At 50.4% G+C, this 16,885-nt stretch overlaps 1 protein-coding gene across 7 annotated transcripts in view; it reads left to right on the top strand.

Moving 5' to 3' along the window:
• The window catches only part of NAV2 (neuron navigator 2), a 399,361-nt gene that overhangs the window by 323,886 nt on the left and 58,590 nt on the right, over positions 1-16,885 (top strand). For 4 of the 7 annotated variants that reach the window (XR_011995074.1, XM_072725403.1, XM_072725401.1 and 1 more), the window contains 7 exons: positions 2,661-2,952; positions 3,692-4,394; positions 7,731-8,198; positions 8,863-8,928; positions 10,334-10,378; positions 13,204-13,364; positions 15,180-15,368. Coding sequence is in view for 6 of the 7 variants with exons in the window: in XM_072725403.1 (XP_072581504.1) it covers positions 2,661-2,952; positions 3,692-4,394; positions 7,731-8,198; positions 8,863-8,928; positions 10,334-10,378; positions 13,204-13,364; positions 15,180-15,368 (1,924 nt within the window). In the remaining variant the exon portion in view is untranslated. The remainder of the gene's footprint in view (positions 1-2,660; positions 2,953-3,691; positions 4,395-7,730; positions 8,199-8,862; positions 8,929-10,333; positions 10,379-13,203; positions 13,365-15,179; positions 15,369-16,885) is intronic. The other 3 variants (XM_072725405.1, XM_072725404.1, XM_072725407.1) reach the window with 2 other exon arrangements.

Raw genomic sequence — 16,885 nt, 5'->3', positions numbered from 1 at the left:
TAGATGATCCAGTAATGTGTGCAGGACACGGCGCCTCCCTAGCAAGAGAAGTGGCAGGTGATGATGCTGATGCCGATAGTCACTTCTGTGATGACTACAGTTGACACTTGAGCCAGTTTAGCCTCTTGATCTGCAGGGCATGTGAGCACGAAGAGGGCAGTGTCCTGGCTTCTATTTTTTTTTCAAAGATTTTATTTATTTATTCATGAGAGACACAGAGAGAGGCAGAGACACAGGCAGAGGGAGAAACAGGCTCCATGCACGGAGCCCAATGTGGGACTCGATCCCAGGACCGTGGGATCACACCCTGAGCTGAAGGAAGATGCTCAACTGCTCAGCCACCCAGGCATTCCCTGTTTTCTATATTCTGTGCCTCAGTTTTCTTATGTAAAATGGAGTCTGTGAGCTCTAACTTCCTCGTGGATTTTTGGTGAGGATTAAAGGATCCATGAAAAGCACTTCCTTTGGCCCAGTACCTAGCACATAGTAAGTGCTTAGTAACGCTAGTTGTCATTGCCACTACTCTTAGCATCACTACAGTTTGATTAGGGAAAATAAGGTATGGGAACATGCGAAGAATAGCTAATTCGGGAACCCGGAATGTGGTGGTGTGCTAAGTTTCCCTGGAGTGTGTTGGAATGTGTCAGAATGTGCTTGAACATAAGCTCCAGGAAGGTAGTGACTTGTTCTTGTTCCTATTCATTATAGTATCCCAGCCCCCCCCCCCATAAGTCTGCCTGGCATATAGGGGCACCCAGTAAATATTGGTGGACTGAATACTTCCAAAGCCAATCTCTTTCCTGCTTCAGGGCCTTTGCATATGCTCTTCCCTAAACTCTCCACAGTAAGTTTCTTCTCACTCTTCAGGGCACTTCCTCAAAAAGGCCTTCCTTACCTGACCACCGTCCCCCATCCTCCTCCTCATCAGCTAAATTACATCAATGTATTTCTTTCTCCTACCCCTTATCCTTATTCTTCAAGAATTCTTCATAATTCACAAGTACTCATTTATTTGTATTTATTTACCCAACCTCTGCCTCTTTCACCGGATCGTAAACCCCAAAAGGGATGGGACTTCATCTCACCTGCAGATCCTGAGACCTTCCAGCATGGCGCCTGGCAGACAGGGGGCTTTGAGGAGATTCTGGTTGGGACAGGGAGTGGCTAACTAGCCTCAGCTCGTCTGTAAAACCGAGATTGTCGTTAGGCTCCTTGACCAGAGTGGTCAGGATCATCTATCATCTTGCTGAAGCGCGCTGGAAAGGCACGTGTTCATTGGTTCCCTCCTTTATGCATCAAGCCTTGAGGGGGCTCCTGCTCTGTGTTCAGATGGGGGGACACCCTGCCTGTGTCCCTTGCCAGACCTGAATGGGGGAGCTTCCCCTAGTCGGGGAGTGCTTTGTCCCCATCCTATTTCTGGTGTCTCATCCCCCGAGGGAACTTCTGTGTTCGAGTGACCACACAAGCGAAGGCACCCATTAGGGGGCTGCGATGGAAGAGTGGAATTTAGAAGGAGAGAGAGGCCATGGTGGCAACAGGTTATTCAACTGGGGCTGCTTGTCTGCGTGCAGCTTTGTCCCATTCGGCGGTACACCCACAGAGGAAGGCATAGGTCCCGCTAACTCTTGGGTGAGAGGCATCAGGCCCCATTCTTGCCCAGTAATCACTCTGGTTTCTTGCCCTGCTGGCATTGCCCACTGTTGGTAGTTAGGTCGGCAAATACAGGACTTGAAACTCCGCGTGGCCACCCTAAAGTGTTGCTGACTCCCACCCACCCCACTCACTGCACTGGTTCTCCCGACTGGCATCCCCTCACGCTGGGCCCCAACCCCCTGGGGAGGCCCCCAAAGCATTCTGGTTAGCTTTGTGCCTTTTCACTGCAGTGAATCATTAACATCATGCTTCTGTCCCCTCCTGGGTTCCACGGCCTGCAGGTCAGGGCTCTTCCAAAGAAAGCCAGCTAATTATATCCCTTGTCTGAACAAAATCCCACAAGAGGAGCAACGAATGCAGTGGCATATAAATGGAGCGGGGTGGAAGCAGGCACCTCTGGCTTTAGCCCTGGGGGGGACGTGGCTTTTGAGGATTTGTTTCCTGCCAGCCTCTCTCTCTCTCTTTCTCTTTCCCTCCCTCCCTCCCTCCCGGCCTCCCTCCCTCCCTGTTCACCGTGGAGCTAGCAGCCACCCTCGCTTGCTCGGTCGGTGTGTTAGACTGGGGCGCTGTGCTATATTCAAAGATCTTGCTGCGGGTGGAGTGATAGGAAGACAGCAGAACAAAGGGAAACAGGCCAGGAGGCTGGAGGCTGGATGAAGACAGGTCTCCGGAGTTAGAGACGCTTGTGGCCAAGTGGCAGAGAGCTGGTGGCTGAATTCTTGCCACCTCTGCTCACGCTTCTCCCCACCCCGCCCACCCAGGGGCTCTGTCCCCCTTTGTGCCCTGGCCCCTCCTGCTCTCTCCCACCCTCCCTCCCTTCCAGGACCCGCTTATACTCTGTACTTGCCTTGAACCAGAAAACTCCGGCTTTCTTGCAAGATCAGCAGCCCGTAGAGGCCCAGACGTTTTGCGAGTAGTTACCTGTCATCGAATAGGCGTTCCCGGCCTGGGCTGGGGGGCCCCGGGCCTGGGACTCTGAAAGGACTAATCCAGAGTCTCATCCGCAGACCGACGCTGAGAAGCACTCACAGGTGGAGAGGGGCTCCCTGTGGTCGGGCGATGACGTCAAGAAGTCAGACGGAGGCTCAGACAGCGGCATAAAGATGGAGCCAGGGTCTAAGTGGAGACGGAATCCCTCGGACGTGTCCGACGAGTCTGACAAAAGCACGTCGGGCAAGAAGAATTCGGTCATCTCGCAGACGGGCTCGTGGCGGCGAGGCATGACAGCTCAGGTGGGCATCACCATGCCGAGGACCAAGGCGGCTGCCCCAGCAGGTGCGCTCAAGACCCCGGGAACCGGTGAGTAAGAGGCTGCGCCGCCTCACGTCTGCGTTTGTCGGTCTACAGACCAAAACCCACAGGCACTTAAGTCCCCTTAAGTCCCCTCAGATACCTCTCTACTTGGAGTTTGCGCTCTGCTCCTAACTAGCTTTCGGAAAGGCTCCCCTCCCTACCTTTTCCCAGCCGGGAATGAGTGTGCAGACCTCAGACTCTGAGGATGGTTCAGGGGCCGAGGACCTGCGTTGCTTTGACCGTGGGCTGAGGAAGAGCCAGTGCACCTACGTGCAGGCGTTTTAAGGACACGAGTTTACAAGCTGCCTTTATGTAGAGTTAACATGGTCCACGATTTAGGGATGCATGTGAGCAAGGGAAGCGTTTTTGCAGGAAGGCAGGGGTGCCCCCTGAAAATGTTAAGGACAGCTTTTTAGCGGACAGAGGAGGAAGAAAGGGCAGTAAAAGGCAGGATCTCTTTCCCAGACTTTTCCGTGATTGGCTGGCTTTGCTTTGTTCTGGGTAAATTGAGACTGCTTTGCAAATGAGTAAGTGGAATCACTGACATCTCCTAGAAGGCTCACGGTGACAGTAGTAGACGGGATTATCTTTATAAAAAGCTCTTTCCTTTGCCTCCCAGAGCTACTGCTTTCCCCAAGGATAAAAAGTGAACCACCTCTTTGGAGGAGGGGAGGATTTTAAGCAGATGGAGCTGTACGAGCTGGCTTCTTGGTTTGCAGGCTAACCTTGCTGCTTTCTCTCTCAGGAAAAACAGATGATGCAAAGGTGTCTGAGAAAGGAAGGCTGTCTCCCAAAGCCTCCCAGGTGAAGCGCTCCCCGTCAGACGCAGGCCGCAGCAGTGGCGACGAGTCCAAAAAGCCCCTCTCCAGCAGTTCCAGGACACCCACTGCCAATGCCAACAGTTTTGGGTTCAAGAAGCAGAGTGGTTCGGCCGCTGGGCTGGCCATGATCACAGCCAGTGGGGCCACTGTCACCAGCAGGTCAGCCACGCTGGGCAAAATCCCAAAGTCGTCTGCGCTGGTCGGTCGGTCTACTGGCCGGAAGACGAGCATGGACGGGGCTCAGAATCAGGATGATGGGTATCTGGCTCTCAGCTCCCGGACAAACCTGCAGTACCGGAGTTTGCCAAGGCCCAGTAAGTCCACCAGCCGGAACGGGGCTGGGAACAGATCGAGTACCAGCAGCATAGATTCCAACATCAGCAGTAAGTCGGCGGGCCTGCCGGTGCCCAAGCTGAGGGAGCCTTCCAAGACGGCCCTGGGCAGCTCTCTGCCTGGTCTGGTCAACCAGACGGATAAGGAGAAAGGCATCTCTTCCGACAACGAGAGCGTGGCTTCCTGTAACTCTGTGAAGGTGAACCCGGCCGCCCAGCCCATGTCCAGTGCGGCCCAAGCTTCTCTGCAGCCAGGGGCTAAGTACCCCGATGTGGCCTCTCCCACGCTCCGCAGGTGAGTGCGTAGTTGGTGCCGAGCACAACTGGCGTACGTGGAATGACATCCTGAGCTAACTCTTTGCTCCTTGGTGAAAACAGCCTCTGTTTCTCTCCACTTCTGTTTGGTCAGACCCTGCCAGCAATTTTGTCGTCAACTGATTCTCTTCCCAAGTTGGGATGAGAAACCTAAGTGTCTGAATCAGTCACCCTGAGTTCGAATCCTGGGTCTACCTTAATTAGCCGCCATGTATCTTTCTTAACAATTCTGTTTCGGTTTCCATATCTGACCCATAGCAGGTACTCAGTCTAAGCTAGCTACCATCCAAATGAGATGTTAATATACCCCTAGACCCGGGTGGGTATATGAGGGGAAGACAGGATTTTTTTCCCCTCCTTATCTTATTAGTTCTGTGGCTGAGATTCTTTTTTTTGTGTGTTTTGTTTTTTAAGATTTTATTTATTAATTCATGAGAGACACAGAGAGAGAGGCAGAGACACAAGCAGAGGGAGAAGCAGGCTCCATGCAGGGAGGCTGATGCGGGACTCAATCCCGGAACCCTGGGATCATGCCCTGGGCTGAAGGCAGGTACTAAACTGCTGAGCCACCTGGGGATCCCTGTGGCTGAGATTCTCCATCATTATGCCAGCCAGTGAACTTGGCCCACTATGCTCCCACATACTTCTTTATATTACATGGTTTTGGCTTTTTTTTTTTATAAAGATGTATTTATTTATTCATGAGAGACACAGAGAGAGAGAGAAGCAGAGACAGAGGGAGAAGCAGACTCTTTGCAGGGAGCCCAATGTGGGACTCAATCTCGAATCCTGGGATCACGACCTGAGCCGAAGGCAGACGCTCAACCACTGAGCCACCCAGGTGTCCAATATTACATGTTTAATTCCAAGTTTGTTTCTGAAATTTTAGCTTCTTTTACCTCCCCCTCCACACACACACATACCTTTTAAAGCAGAAGTGTTTCTGAAAAAAGAGAAATTAATTTCTTATTCCCTTAAAAAGGCACTTTCCCACACTTCCACACTGAATGGAAATTTGTATGTGAAAATATTATAATTTTTTAAACAGTTCCTTTTTAAAGGTGCATGAGTTTTGCTTGCTTCTCCTATCTCATCATAATATCTGCTGGACCATCCTCAAACTTCCAGCTGCATAGGACAGAGCTTATCTTACCTTCCCAGGAAGTGTCTTTTTTTTTTTTTTTTTTTAAGATTTTATTTATTTATTCATGAGAGACACAGAGAGAGAGGCAGAGACACAGGCAGAGGGAGACTCGATCCCAGGACTCTGGGATCACGACCTGAGCTGAAGGCAGCCGGTCAACCACTGAGCCACCCAGGTGCCCCCAGGAAATATCTTATCTTAGGAAAGAATGTAAGTCCTGGATAGAAAATTAAGTAGTGAAAAATAAAAATTATGTGCACACGTACATATTTGGGGGTGAATAGGAATGTCTGAAAAAACTTCAGAAGAAGCATGCCATGTGAAAGGTGTAATGAAGCGGTTCACTGTTCTTTGTCTAGACTTGATTATTAGAATTTCAGTAATGATTATTTTTTCAGGGAAAGGTCCTCTTGGGCTGCTCTTTGTTATTTTAACAGATTGCCTTGTAAACGAACATTTTCTCTGCTTCTTGCCTCGAGTATGATATGTAATATTCTCTCTTTGGTATTATAGATTTCCTTTAGTAACTACAAAGGTATTTTACTAGACCCTCAGGCTACTATAATAGGATACTTGAAAATGCATGCAGATTCTTAGGCTCGACATTGAGCAAACTTTCGACCAATTCCTGTTAATTACATTTTTCCTAAATCATTAAGAGGTTTTTCTCAATTTTCTCTCTGTGCATTAGTACAGAGAAGAGAAACATTAGAGGAAGGGATAGCTCTCCTCAAATGATTTGAAGGACTAGTAGACAAAACATTGGTCTTTTTTCTGTGTAATTACACGAAAGAGAATTAGGGGCGACGAGTAAAAATGAAGAGGGGAGATCAGATTTTGGTTTCCCAATGATTGGAAGCGCTTGACGATGGAGTAAGTCGCCCTCACAAGTGGTGAGGTTCCTGTTCCTGGAAGTATGCAAGCATGCCAGAGCCAAGAGTATACGAGGAGATATCTCATTCTCTGGTTGTCATCAGGCAAAAAACGTTTTCTAATCTCTCACCAGATATTGTAGTGAGGATTGATCATGTGTGTGTGTGTGTTCTTATGATAATGGGATTCGTAAGGACCCCCCCACGCCGTCAAGTAGCTGGTGCAGGGCAGCCTGCCTGCCATTATATGTAGTCATTTCATCACTGCAGAGATAGCCGTTCCACGAGGCCTTGGTGGAGGGGATCACTTGCATTACGAGAGCGTGTACCCGCCCTTTGACTTTTAGACCATTCTGCTGTTCTTACCAGAGAGCCCTGTGGCCAAGGGAAGAGAGAGACATGTGGGCCATTCTCTGATTTTTGACATCATCTGGTTTTGGTCATCGGCAGGGGGCGATGACATGGAATGACATTTCTGTTTCCAAGACCCAAGGACTCTATTTTTTTTTAAGATTTTATTTATTTATTCATGAGAGACACAGAGAGACAAAGAGAGAGAGGCAGAGACACAGGCAGAGGGAGAAGCAGGCTCCCTGGGGGAGCCCGAGGTGGGACTCGATCCCAAGACCCCAGGATCACGCCCTGAGCCGAAGGCAGATGCTCAACCGCTGAGTAGTCCCGCAAGGTGTCTACTCTTAACATCTTGTGACCCCAGCAGGATTTCTGTGTAGATCCTCGGATAGCACTAGCCTCCCATCTTTCAGGTAGGTTGGCATTCACTGGAGGAGAAATCTGTGAAAGCTGACTTTTCCCAGGCCCCATCCAGACCTACACTCATGTTCTCGATTGTTCGTGTCCTCCTTAGGGACCAAAGCAGCCAAAACCCTTGGGATTGAACTGTCATAAACTGCTTGCTTCACGCCCCGGGGTTTCGGATACAAAGATGATTAAGACAGCTCTTTTTTCCTCTAGATGTTTCCCAGGCCGGGTCAATTTTCTGGTTACTCTATTTATGGAACTAAAGGGAGGCAAGATCTGGGACCACCATGGCTAGGCCTATAGAAAATTAATCCGTGCTGCCCCCGGGGTCTCGGCTGCAGCCTAGAACTTGGCGCTGGAGCCTTGTGATACGCTGCTGTGCAGGCCCCTGCCTGGCGGCCGTACCCAGTGGAACCCCATTACGTGCCCCGTCCCCAGGATTCCCAGCGCGCCCATACCTGCCCCCCCACCCCATACTGTAACAGCTCCACAGGTCTCATCACCAGCCGTTCAACTTGCCCAACCCTTTGTCTCTTCACAGACTCTTTGGTGGGAAGCCTAACAAGCAAGTGCCCATTGCCACAGCAGAGAGCATGAAAAACTCCGTGGTGATCTCCAACCCGCACGCCACCTCGACCCAGCAAGGTAACCTAGAGTCCCCCTCGGGCAGCGGCGTCCTGAGCAGCGGGAGCAGCAGCCCTCTCTACAGTAAGAATGTGGAGATGAACCAGTCTCCTCTAGCCTCCAGCCCCAGCTCCGCCCACTCGGGCCCTTCCAACAGCCTCACGTGGGGCACCAACGCCAGCAGCTCGTCCGCCGTCAGCAAGGACGGCTTGGGCTTCCAGTCGGTCAGCAGCCTGCACACCAGCTGCGAGTCCATTGACATCTCCCTCAGCAGCGGAGGGGGGCTGAGCCACAATTCCTCCACGGGCCTCATCGCCTCCTCTAAAGACGACTCCCTGACTCCCTTCGTCAGAACCAACAGCGTGAAGACCACACTGTCGGAAAGGTTGGTGCCGCGCGCTTGGGCCTCCCAGAGAGACCGCCTTCCAGAAGGCCGAGGGCCACGTTAGGCGTCCCAGGTGTTCAGCCACCTCTGCCTGGGGGATGGCTCTCTCTCTCTCTGGCCTCTTTCCGCGGGGAAGCCAGTTTGGGGTGGGATCCAGCTCGGCTCTCCTCCCCGTTGACCTCTTCCAACATGGTTATTCTCGCACTTGGAGCTGCTGGAGGTCTCCTGGGGGGGCGATGCAATCCTTCCATTGGAAATGGCCTTCCTCCTCTGAGGTCCTTCCGTTTTATCCTGTTGGCTCACCAGCTGCTTGCTTCCCTTCCCCCCTGTCACGGTGTGGGCAGAGTAGGCGGCCGGCCGGGGTCCCGGAGGGGGAGGCAGGAGAGCTTTTGGGCAGCCGGGTAGACTTGGTGGTCACCAGGGCAGACACCCTCCTACGGAAGGGTGGAAGGGCCGCCAGCCAGAGTGATGGGACATCGAGGAACCGAAAGCAGCCTCCGATTTCACCGCAGCGTGGTCCGTGTCTAGTTTCTCCACGTAGGCGAGAACGCCGGGATCCGCACTGGGAATGAGCAAAATGTTCTAATCGTTGTGTGTGACGACACCTCCCCTTGCTTCCCATTTAATGTTCCTTTTCTTATTTCCTACCTGCCTGGACTTCTAGCCCTCTCTCTTCCCCTGCTGCTAGCCCTAAGTTCTGCAGAAGTACTCTGCCCAGGAAACAGGACAGGTAATGACGTCGCAGGCCGGGGACCCCACCGAGCCTCTGGGTTCCTCTGCCCATCCGTGTCAAGCCAGACGTCTTGTGTGAGGCTGTCGGCCTGAGGCTTCTGCTTGTGTTCGTGGCTCTGGTGTACCCTGTGACCCCAGACATGCCAGTGAGGGTCTTGTGCCACTGTCCGCTGAAGCCCTGGGAGCGGCGGCGTCGGGCCGGCCTCGCCCTCCCCAGCGTGGGAAGGAAGCTCAGCCGCTTGCACTGGGATGCGGGGGCCCTCACTTGCATCTCTGCCTTCCTGTGGCATGCTCCTGCTCCCCGGCTTCCCACCGCTCCCCCTCATCTCTCCCCTCTCCCTCCTGGCACAGAACCCACCTGCCACCCACTGTGCAGTGCCTGGCCCTCACCTTTGTCTCCCCCACCCCTACTCCCCACGCAGCTGGCTCTTTTCCCATCCAGAGTCCTTTCCTGCAGTTTGGCTGTTGCGTCTTGCGGGCTGTTGTGTTCCGTGTGCCCATTTCCTGTAACGCTAATGGAAAAGGTTATGTGGAGTGTTGAGGCTTTAGAGATTAAGAGTCTTGCTTGCCCCTAGCTGCCCTGTGGGTGCGCCTCAGAGATGGAGCCTGACCTTCAGTTGGTCCGGGAGCCACAGCTTGGCCAAACATAATAACCAGATGTTGTCTCATGCTAGGGGAAAAAAATAATAATAATGAAAATCCTCTTCACCCCGTCAACAGCAAAAACTCTGGTTTTGTCAGACTCACAGACCAAGCCTTTCAACCCTTGTTCTTTGGAAATCCAGATGCCTTGACTTTATCAGCCAGCAAGTTGTAACGTGCCCCGACTCGGGCCCAGGGCTCAGCTCCTGGCTACACCAAACTAAGGGACCTGGAATTCGCTTTGTTACAGATGAATTCCAAATATGCAGGGTGCTGGCCTCTTGAAACCCTCCAACAAGTCCCTTCTCTCACTTGAAGTCATCGTCAGTGGCATTTGGGGATAGGCCAGAGTTGGGGGTGCAGGGAACCTGGCCTCGCCCTCTCCGAGGAGCAGTGGTGTTGGTACGAGGGTGGGTGGCCGGGCAGCAGAAGGTGTGGGCTCTGCTTTGACCTGGGGCAGCCCCTGAGTTTTTCCTTTGCCCCCGTGGCAAGGGAGGAGGAAGAGTTGGGGCCCAGTGGGTGGCTGAGGCCTCCTGGTACTCGGGCTAAGGTAGGCACTGGCGCCAGCCAGGCCCAGGATCAGGTCCCTCCTGTTTTCCGTGGACATGGATGTGTTGCATGCGCAGCTGGGTAGGGGCGCACTCCTTGGTGCAGTGAGTCTCTTGCTCCAGGTCTCCGGCCCCTCAGCCTTTCCCTCCTTACCTTGCCTGCTTTCCCTGTGCTTCTCTCAAGTTCTCATTTTTGTTTTGACTTTCCTACAGTGACCCGCACCTTGATAGGAACACTTTGCCTAAAAAAGGACTCAGGTATCTGCGTTTCCTCCTTCCATCCGTGCCATCTGGTGTGGCTTTGGGGCTTGGCTGCGTGACTCTCATGGCTGGTGGGGGTTCGGGCTGGGCTGGGCTGGGGTCCCCGCTTTGGCCACCGCAGCAGGACCCTCTGAACGATGGCTCCCCCCGCCCCCAGCACCCTCTCATTCTCATTGCTCCATCTGTTGGCTTTTTTGCTTGAGCAGAGGCTGTGCTTTCTCAGGCTTACTGTGGTGAAAACCATCTCATGAAGAACACCCCTGGGCAAGCCCAGAGAGCGGTTACTGCTACTCCTGGGGCCAGCGGCTTTAATCGATGAGCTCTTCACTTCACTATGACCATCCTGTTCACGGCTGTCTTCTAAAGAAAGGACATGACCTACAGCATGTTGGTTAGCCAGGACAAGGGCAAAGGGGAGAAATATTTCCCCCAAATTGGGAAATATTTAACTTTTCGGGCCACTGGAAATTGCTAAAGGCAGATGCTTTGCACGTCCTAAATACTCTCATCGAAAACCACGTCGGTTTTTGGTGGCTGACAAGACATGGGTGTGATTGGCTTTGGGGTAAAGGAAGAAAAGACCACCAGGAAGGAAGGTCCTTCCATTCATCCTCGTTAAGTCATGGATCATTGTTTTGTTTTGTTTTGTTTTGTTTTTTGTTTTTTTTTTTGGTGCGAGTCCTGGTTAAACAAGATGCTGTAAGTCACCATTGCTCATGCCATCTCCTTCACTTTGCCAACCAGAGGCACTCCGGTTCTAACGCCTGCCCCATGGTCCTACTGTATGATGGCTGCAGCTGTCATTTCTCCTGCTCTTGAGACACCTCGTTCTTTGTAGCATTTGCTTCACCCTGCACCGAGCATTAAGTGCTTTTGCAAAAAAAAACAAAAAACCAAAACAAAACAAAAACTTGGAATGAAATGTATCATTGCTGTCATGTGTGTCTGTAGTTAATAATTTGCAGCTCTTAAGGCTGAGAGTGTTTTGAACCGTAATGCGAGGTAGGTATCAATGCTGCCTTTCAGTAGGAACTCGAGTAAAGCCAATTCTGAGAATCTAAGAATAAAAGTATTGAAAATCCCCCAACAAGACGTCCTATGGGAGGAAGTTCAGTACTGTGGCCGTAGAAGGGGGGAGTTGGCAAGGCCTTTTGTGCTAACAGTTTTCTTCATGCCTGTGACGGCTTCTTGTCAGCACCCATGCTAATCCTTAGATCATGGCCATTCTCACGATGAGTTTGACACTGCCGCCCCGCTTCCTGAGAGGAAGTTAACTAACCCCTCTAAATAGTAACATTTTGCAATTTCATATATATGCATATATATATATATATATATATATACACACACACACACATATATGTATTTTTAATTTTTGCAGTAGATCTGTTCTATCAAAATGATGTAGCCCTGGCTTTTCTTTCTTTTTTTAAGATTTTATTTATTTATTTATTCAAAGAGACACACACAGCGGCAGAGACATAGAGGGAGAAGCAGGCTCCTCATAGGGAGCCCGATGTGGGACTCGATCCCTGGACTGGGACCACACCCTGAGTCAAAGGCAGACGTTCAACTGCTGAGCCACCCAGGCGTCCCACAGCTCTGGCGTTTTAAAATTGTTTTTTGAAATTTCAGAATAGAGATATGTGCTAGGCTATCTTCATGCAACTGATGTGGCCTAGAAAGTTGTCTGTCAAAAAAAAAAAGAAAGAAAGAAAGAAAGAAAGAAAGAAAGAAAGAAAGAAAGAAAGAAAGAAAGAAAGAAAGTTGTCTGTCCATCACCTGTAGCAAAAACAGTAAGAGAGAAACATTTTTTTGCCCCCCTCCCTCTGCCTCTCCCTTCTAGCTCCCCGACACATTCAGGTCCTATGCCACGATGCCAACAGCTCTTTCTTGAGTCAAAAGAATCCCTCTGTCTCCATAATCAGTAGTCGCCCCACGGTGATCTGTGTAGAAGTCCAAGGGCACTCTGGCCACTGTGCACTTGGGAAATTTGAGATGCTGCCTGCGGGCGCGATGAGAAGAGCGTGGATTTTGGAATCAGACACAAAATGGGCTGAAATCTCAGCACGTGATTTGAGGCAGGCCCTTCCCTTCTTTATGGAAAATGGGAATAACAGCCTCTGCGTTGCTGGGGGGTTGGGAGGTGTTGGCGAGAGGTCTGGGAAGGCACCCAGCACATTGGAGACATTCAGTACATCATCACCAGACACGTTACACACTCAGTGAGGAGGTGGGCCCCGTGACTTCTGGGGCGCCCAGGGATGCAGGGCTCTTTTTGTGGAGACTTACTGATGCTAACATTACAGCAAACACTGTAGGCATCGGTGTCCTCACGCCTTTGGTCACATCTGGTTTCTGATATGCTGGGATACCCACGGCCACTTAGTTGCGCTCGAGGATGCAGATGCCCTGAGCTATCTAATGAAAACTTCCTCAAAGCTCTGACAGCAGCTCCTTTGTTGCTTCAGTCCTGTCAAGATGGGGGCTTTGAAATGACACTGTCATGAATCAACATGTTCCAGAAACGCCCAGGGACGGCTCCTTTGAGCATTTACCGATCTTGCTCCCTTTATGTATTCCTTCCAAACTGAAAGCAATTGCAGTTTTCCCCAAAGGCGGCCCAAGTAGCAAAACAAGGGTTTGGAGAAACTTCCTAAGTTTCAGGATGTGTAGTGATGTGATTATTATTTTTTTTTAACATCATCTTTGGATCTGTATTATATATATATATATTTTTGTCTATTGATCATCAGCTCCACAGAGTTCATTTTCATACGCGCTGTGCATAGTTAATCCCAGCGTCATTTCTGCCCGTGCAGGTATGCGCCCACCTCCCAGCTTCGCACACAAGAAGACGCAAAAGAATGGTTACGGTCCCACTCCGCGGGAGGCTTGCAGGACACCGCCGCCAATTCCCCCTTTTCCTCTGGCTCCAGCGTGACGTCTCCCTCCGGAACAAGATTCAACTTTTCCCAGCTTGGTGAGTAGCCACCGATCGTTAGCTATAGCTGTGTGCATCAGCTCCACGGGCAGAGGTTAACCTGAAGGAGGCCTTTGGTCATCCACATGTGGTCCCGTCACTCTCAGGATCTGATCAGCCTTCAGCAATGTAATATGATTATAGGAGATTGACAGCAAAGGAAAGAGAGAAAATAGAAAAGATTTTGGTACTCTAATCAGTAATTTATTTACGTGGCTGATACAGGTAGGGTTATTGCGAAGAGCCAACCACTCCATTTTTTTTTTCCTTTAAGATCTTTTTTATTTATTCATGAGAGACACAGAGAGAGAGGCAGAGACACAGGCAGAGGGAGAAGCAGGCTCCCTGCGGGGAATCTGATGCGGGACTCGATCCCAGGACCCCAGGATCACGCCCTGGGCTGAAGGCAGACGTTCAACCGCTGAGCCACCCAGGCGTCCCTAAACCACTCCATTTTTGAGAGGAATGTATTCTGTTTCTAGGACCTGAAGATGTAGGTTCACGTCTGACAGAGTAGTAGCATATCCCGTGTCTGGTCACCCGCATTGCTCCATTAAGCTGGAAAACAGAGATCAGGTTGTGAGTGAACAAGTATTCTTGGAAATGCCTCCTACTGACATGATGCTTTGACTGGCACAGTGGGGAGAGGAAAAGAGTTTGTAACACAGCTGCTGCTGACATGTTAATGGATTCTCTTTTAGAGACACAAACACACCCACACAGACTCATAAACAGGGTGAGAGAGAACAACCCAAAGCTTTATATGAAACCGCGTTAAAAACCAACAACAGTCAGGTACTGAGTACTCTATGTAGTTGGAAAAAGGAAAGCTCGTTCCTGGCTAGCATCACCGGGAAGGATGGGCACTGCGCCTCCAAAGATTGATGCAGGGGAACAAAACCTTGCTCACTCTCGTCTTTCTCTTTAGAGGGGCAGCCTTTTCTGAATATTGTAAATAATAAGCAGGAGGTCTTTTTTTAATTTTTTTTTTAAGATTTACTTATTTATTTACTCATGAGATACACAGAGAGAGAGAGGCAGAGACACAGGCAGAGGGAGAAGCAGGCTCCCTGCAGGGAGCCCGATGGGGGACTTGATCCCAAGACCTTGGGATCATGATCTGAGCCAAAGGCAGACTCTCAACCACTGAGCCACCCGGGTGCCCCTGAACAGGAGATCTGTAAGGACAGGTGTGACTTGTAATCAAGGCTTAACTTTGCCTTTTTAATTAACTCAGTGGATACTGTTGGGAATACTGTATGTTACTGAAATGGACAAGGTTGTCATTAAAAAGCCTATTTGGGCCACGGTGGACGTGCCCCTTGGCACTGGACCTCTTTAGGCACTGTCACCAAGCATGAACCTTTGGAGGCCGTGCGACCTGTGTTCACATTGTTCTTTCCCAGCCGTAGCTCTTTGAGGCAGGAGTTTCTGTCATGCACAAATGCTTCCCATCTGATCAAAAGCCCCGTTGGACTATTTTAGGCTTTGCCTTTAGAGGGAGTTGTCCCAGATGAGCCCAGGGAGTAATTAGCTCATGCCTGGAAGGTGACACCAGCTTGTCAGAACGTGCCAAGTTGGAAAGCTGAGGCCGAGAGCCTTGCTTTGGAAGTGACCCACCTTTCCTCCCTTATTTTTAGCTCTCAGCGTGTTATTCAGATGCTGATGTGACAACCTTCTAGCAAACAGACAAGGGAGGGAAGTTGGCGGGAACTGATATGGGCGATACTAAGCAGTCCCCTTGTCGTCCTCATCCGGGATTTGAACAGAGGCATGAATTTTTCCAACCTTTCAATTCCCTTCCTTTCTTTCCAGCGAGTCCCACCACCGTCACCCAGATGAGCTTGTCCAACCCAACCATGCTGAGGACTCACAGCCTCTCCAATGCCGACGGGCAGTATGACCCCTACACCGATAGCCGATTCCGGAATAGCTCCATGTCCCTGGATGAGAAGAGCAGAACCATGAGCCGCTCAGGCTCATTCCGGGATGGATTTGAAGAAGGTAAGCAGGGAGGTTTACCATCTGAGGTCACCCATTGTGTCAGTGGCCCTGCCTACTGAGCTCACGACCCGGGAGCCCACCTGTCTGTGTTTCTAGCTCTCTCGCTCTGGGGGCTGGGGCTGGGGAACTCTGGATAGCAGGGTCTGGCTCTTCATTCACCTCTCAGGACTAAAGGTAAGAAGCTTGCTGGAGAAACATGAGTGAACTTGGCGCTGACCGAGCCTCACTCTCAGCTTCTCCGTCTTGGACTTGGGCCACAACTTCTTGGCATGGGCCTCCATCTGGAGGTTCGGCTGCTGGCTCACCATCCTGGCAGAGAGAGTTAGTTCATTTCCCTGTGCTAACGTACCCATGTGGCTCTGAGGACCTGTGGGCAGCCAGCCTCTCCATTGCACTCCAGAATTTTCTATTTCTCAAGCACCAATTTTTTTTTAAATTTATTGGGTTATACCCTTTCCTTTCATGTATGTCCTTTTTCCTTCTTTGCTCGCTAACTGTGAATATTTTGGATTGGATTTTTGTGCTTTATTTTAATCAGAATTTTGAGAGAGAGTAGCTGTGGACATCTTTCCCAGCCATCTTCCTCACTTAGTTCATCTCTCTTTCCCCTCGTTCCTTTACTCAAGGTGTGAGTTAGGGAAGCAAGCAGTCATAATGCTATGGGGGGACAGCCCCACACCCCCGAAAAGCTTCCCAAAGATTGGCGTCAGTACTCATTGAGTGGTGGTTAAAAAATGTGGAGCAAGGCTACCAGGGTTTGAATTCCAGCTCACCCGCTTCTTTGGTATGTGATCTTGGACGACTTCACCTCTCTGTGCTTCTGTGTTCTGACAAAATGAGAATGATACTAGTACCCAGCTCATGGAATTAGGAGAATTCAACAATAGGTATGAATGTTAACCTGAAAATGTTATAACATGTCCTAGCCTGTAGACTCTGCGTCAACAGTGATGTCCTGGCACCTGGGGCTCCCCAGATAGGGGATGGGTACTCTCAGAGCAATTGGAGTCCAGGCTAAGGCCATAGCCCTTAGCCCACAACCAGTGCCTTTTTTTTTTTTTTTTGCCAGTAACAGAAGAGAAGGTGGGAGAGAAGGGAGCCCTGAGTGCTTCCCTCTGCTCTCAGCCCCTGGGAGAAAAATATAAGCCCAGCATCCTCCTGAGAAGAGAGAACAAGCTTGTCTTGTTTAAGAAATCCCTAAGCAAGTTGAGAGGGACAGAAACACAGAATAAAGCCTTCTGCTTTTGCCCAGCATACTTGTTCACAAAAATTGTGAAGATTTTAGTGACAGGGCGCTTGCCCCCTGGTTCATCTTCCTAGCCACTTCACCCCTTCACCCTGATTTATGTGTCACTTGCATCCAGAGACGTCCAGTGAGTGACAGCAAGCAAGTCTGCAAATCCATATATGGGAACCTGCTGGGACAGGATTTCGGAGAGGTGGGACCTGAGGTCTTCGACAGGGTCTTACTGGGTTGATTTTATTTTTTTTTAAGATTTTATTTATTTATTCATGAG

This window comes from Vulpes vulpes, chromosome 11 (genome assembly GCF_048418805.1).
Source record: "Vulpes vulpes isolate BD-2025 chromosome 11, VulVul3, whole genome shotgun sequence".
Classification (NCBI taxonomy): Eukaryota; Metazoa; Chordata; class Mammalia; order Carnivora; family Canidae; genus Vulpes; species Vulpes vulpes.
Note: the sequence above shows the minus strand (reverse complement) of the source record. Positions and strands in the feature narration are given on the sequence as shown.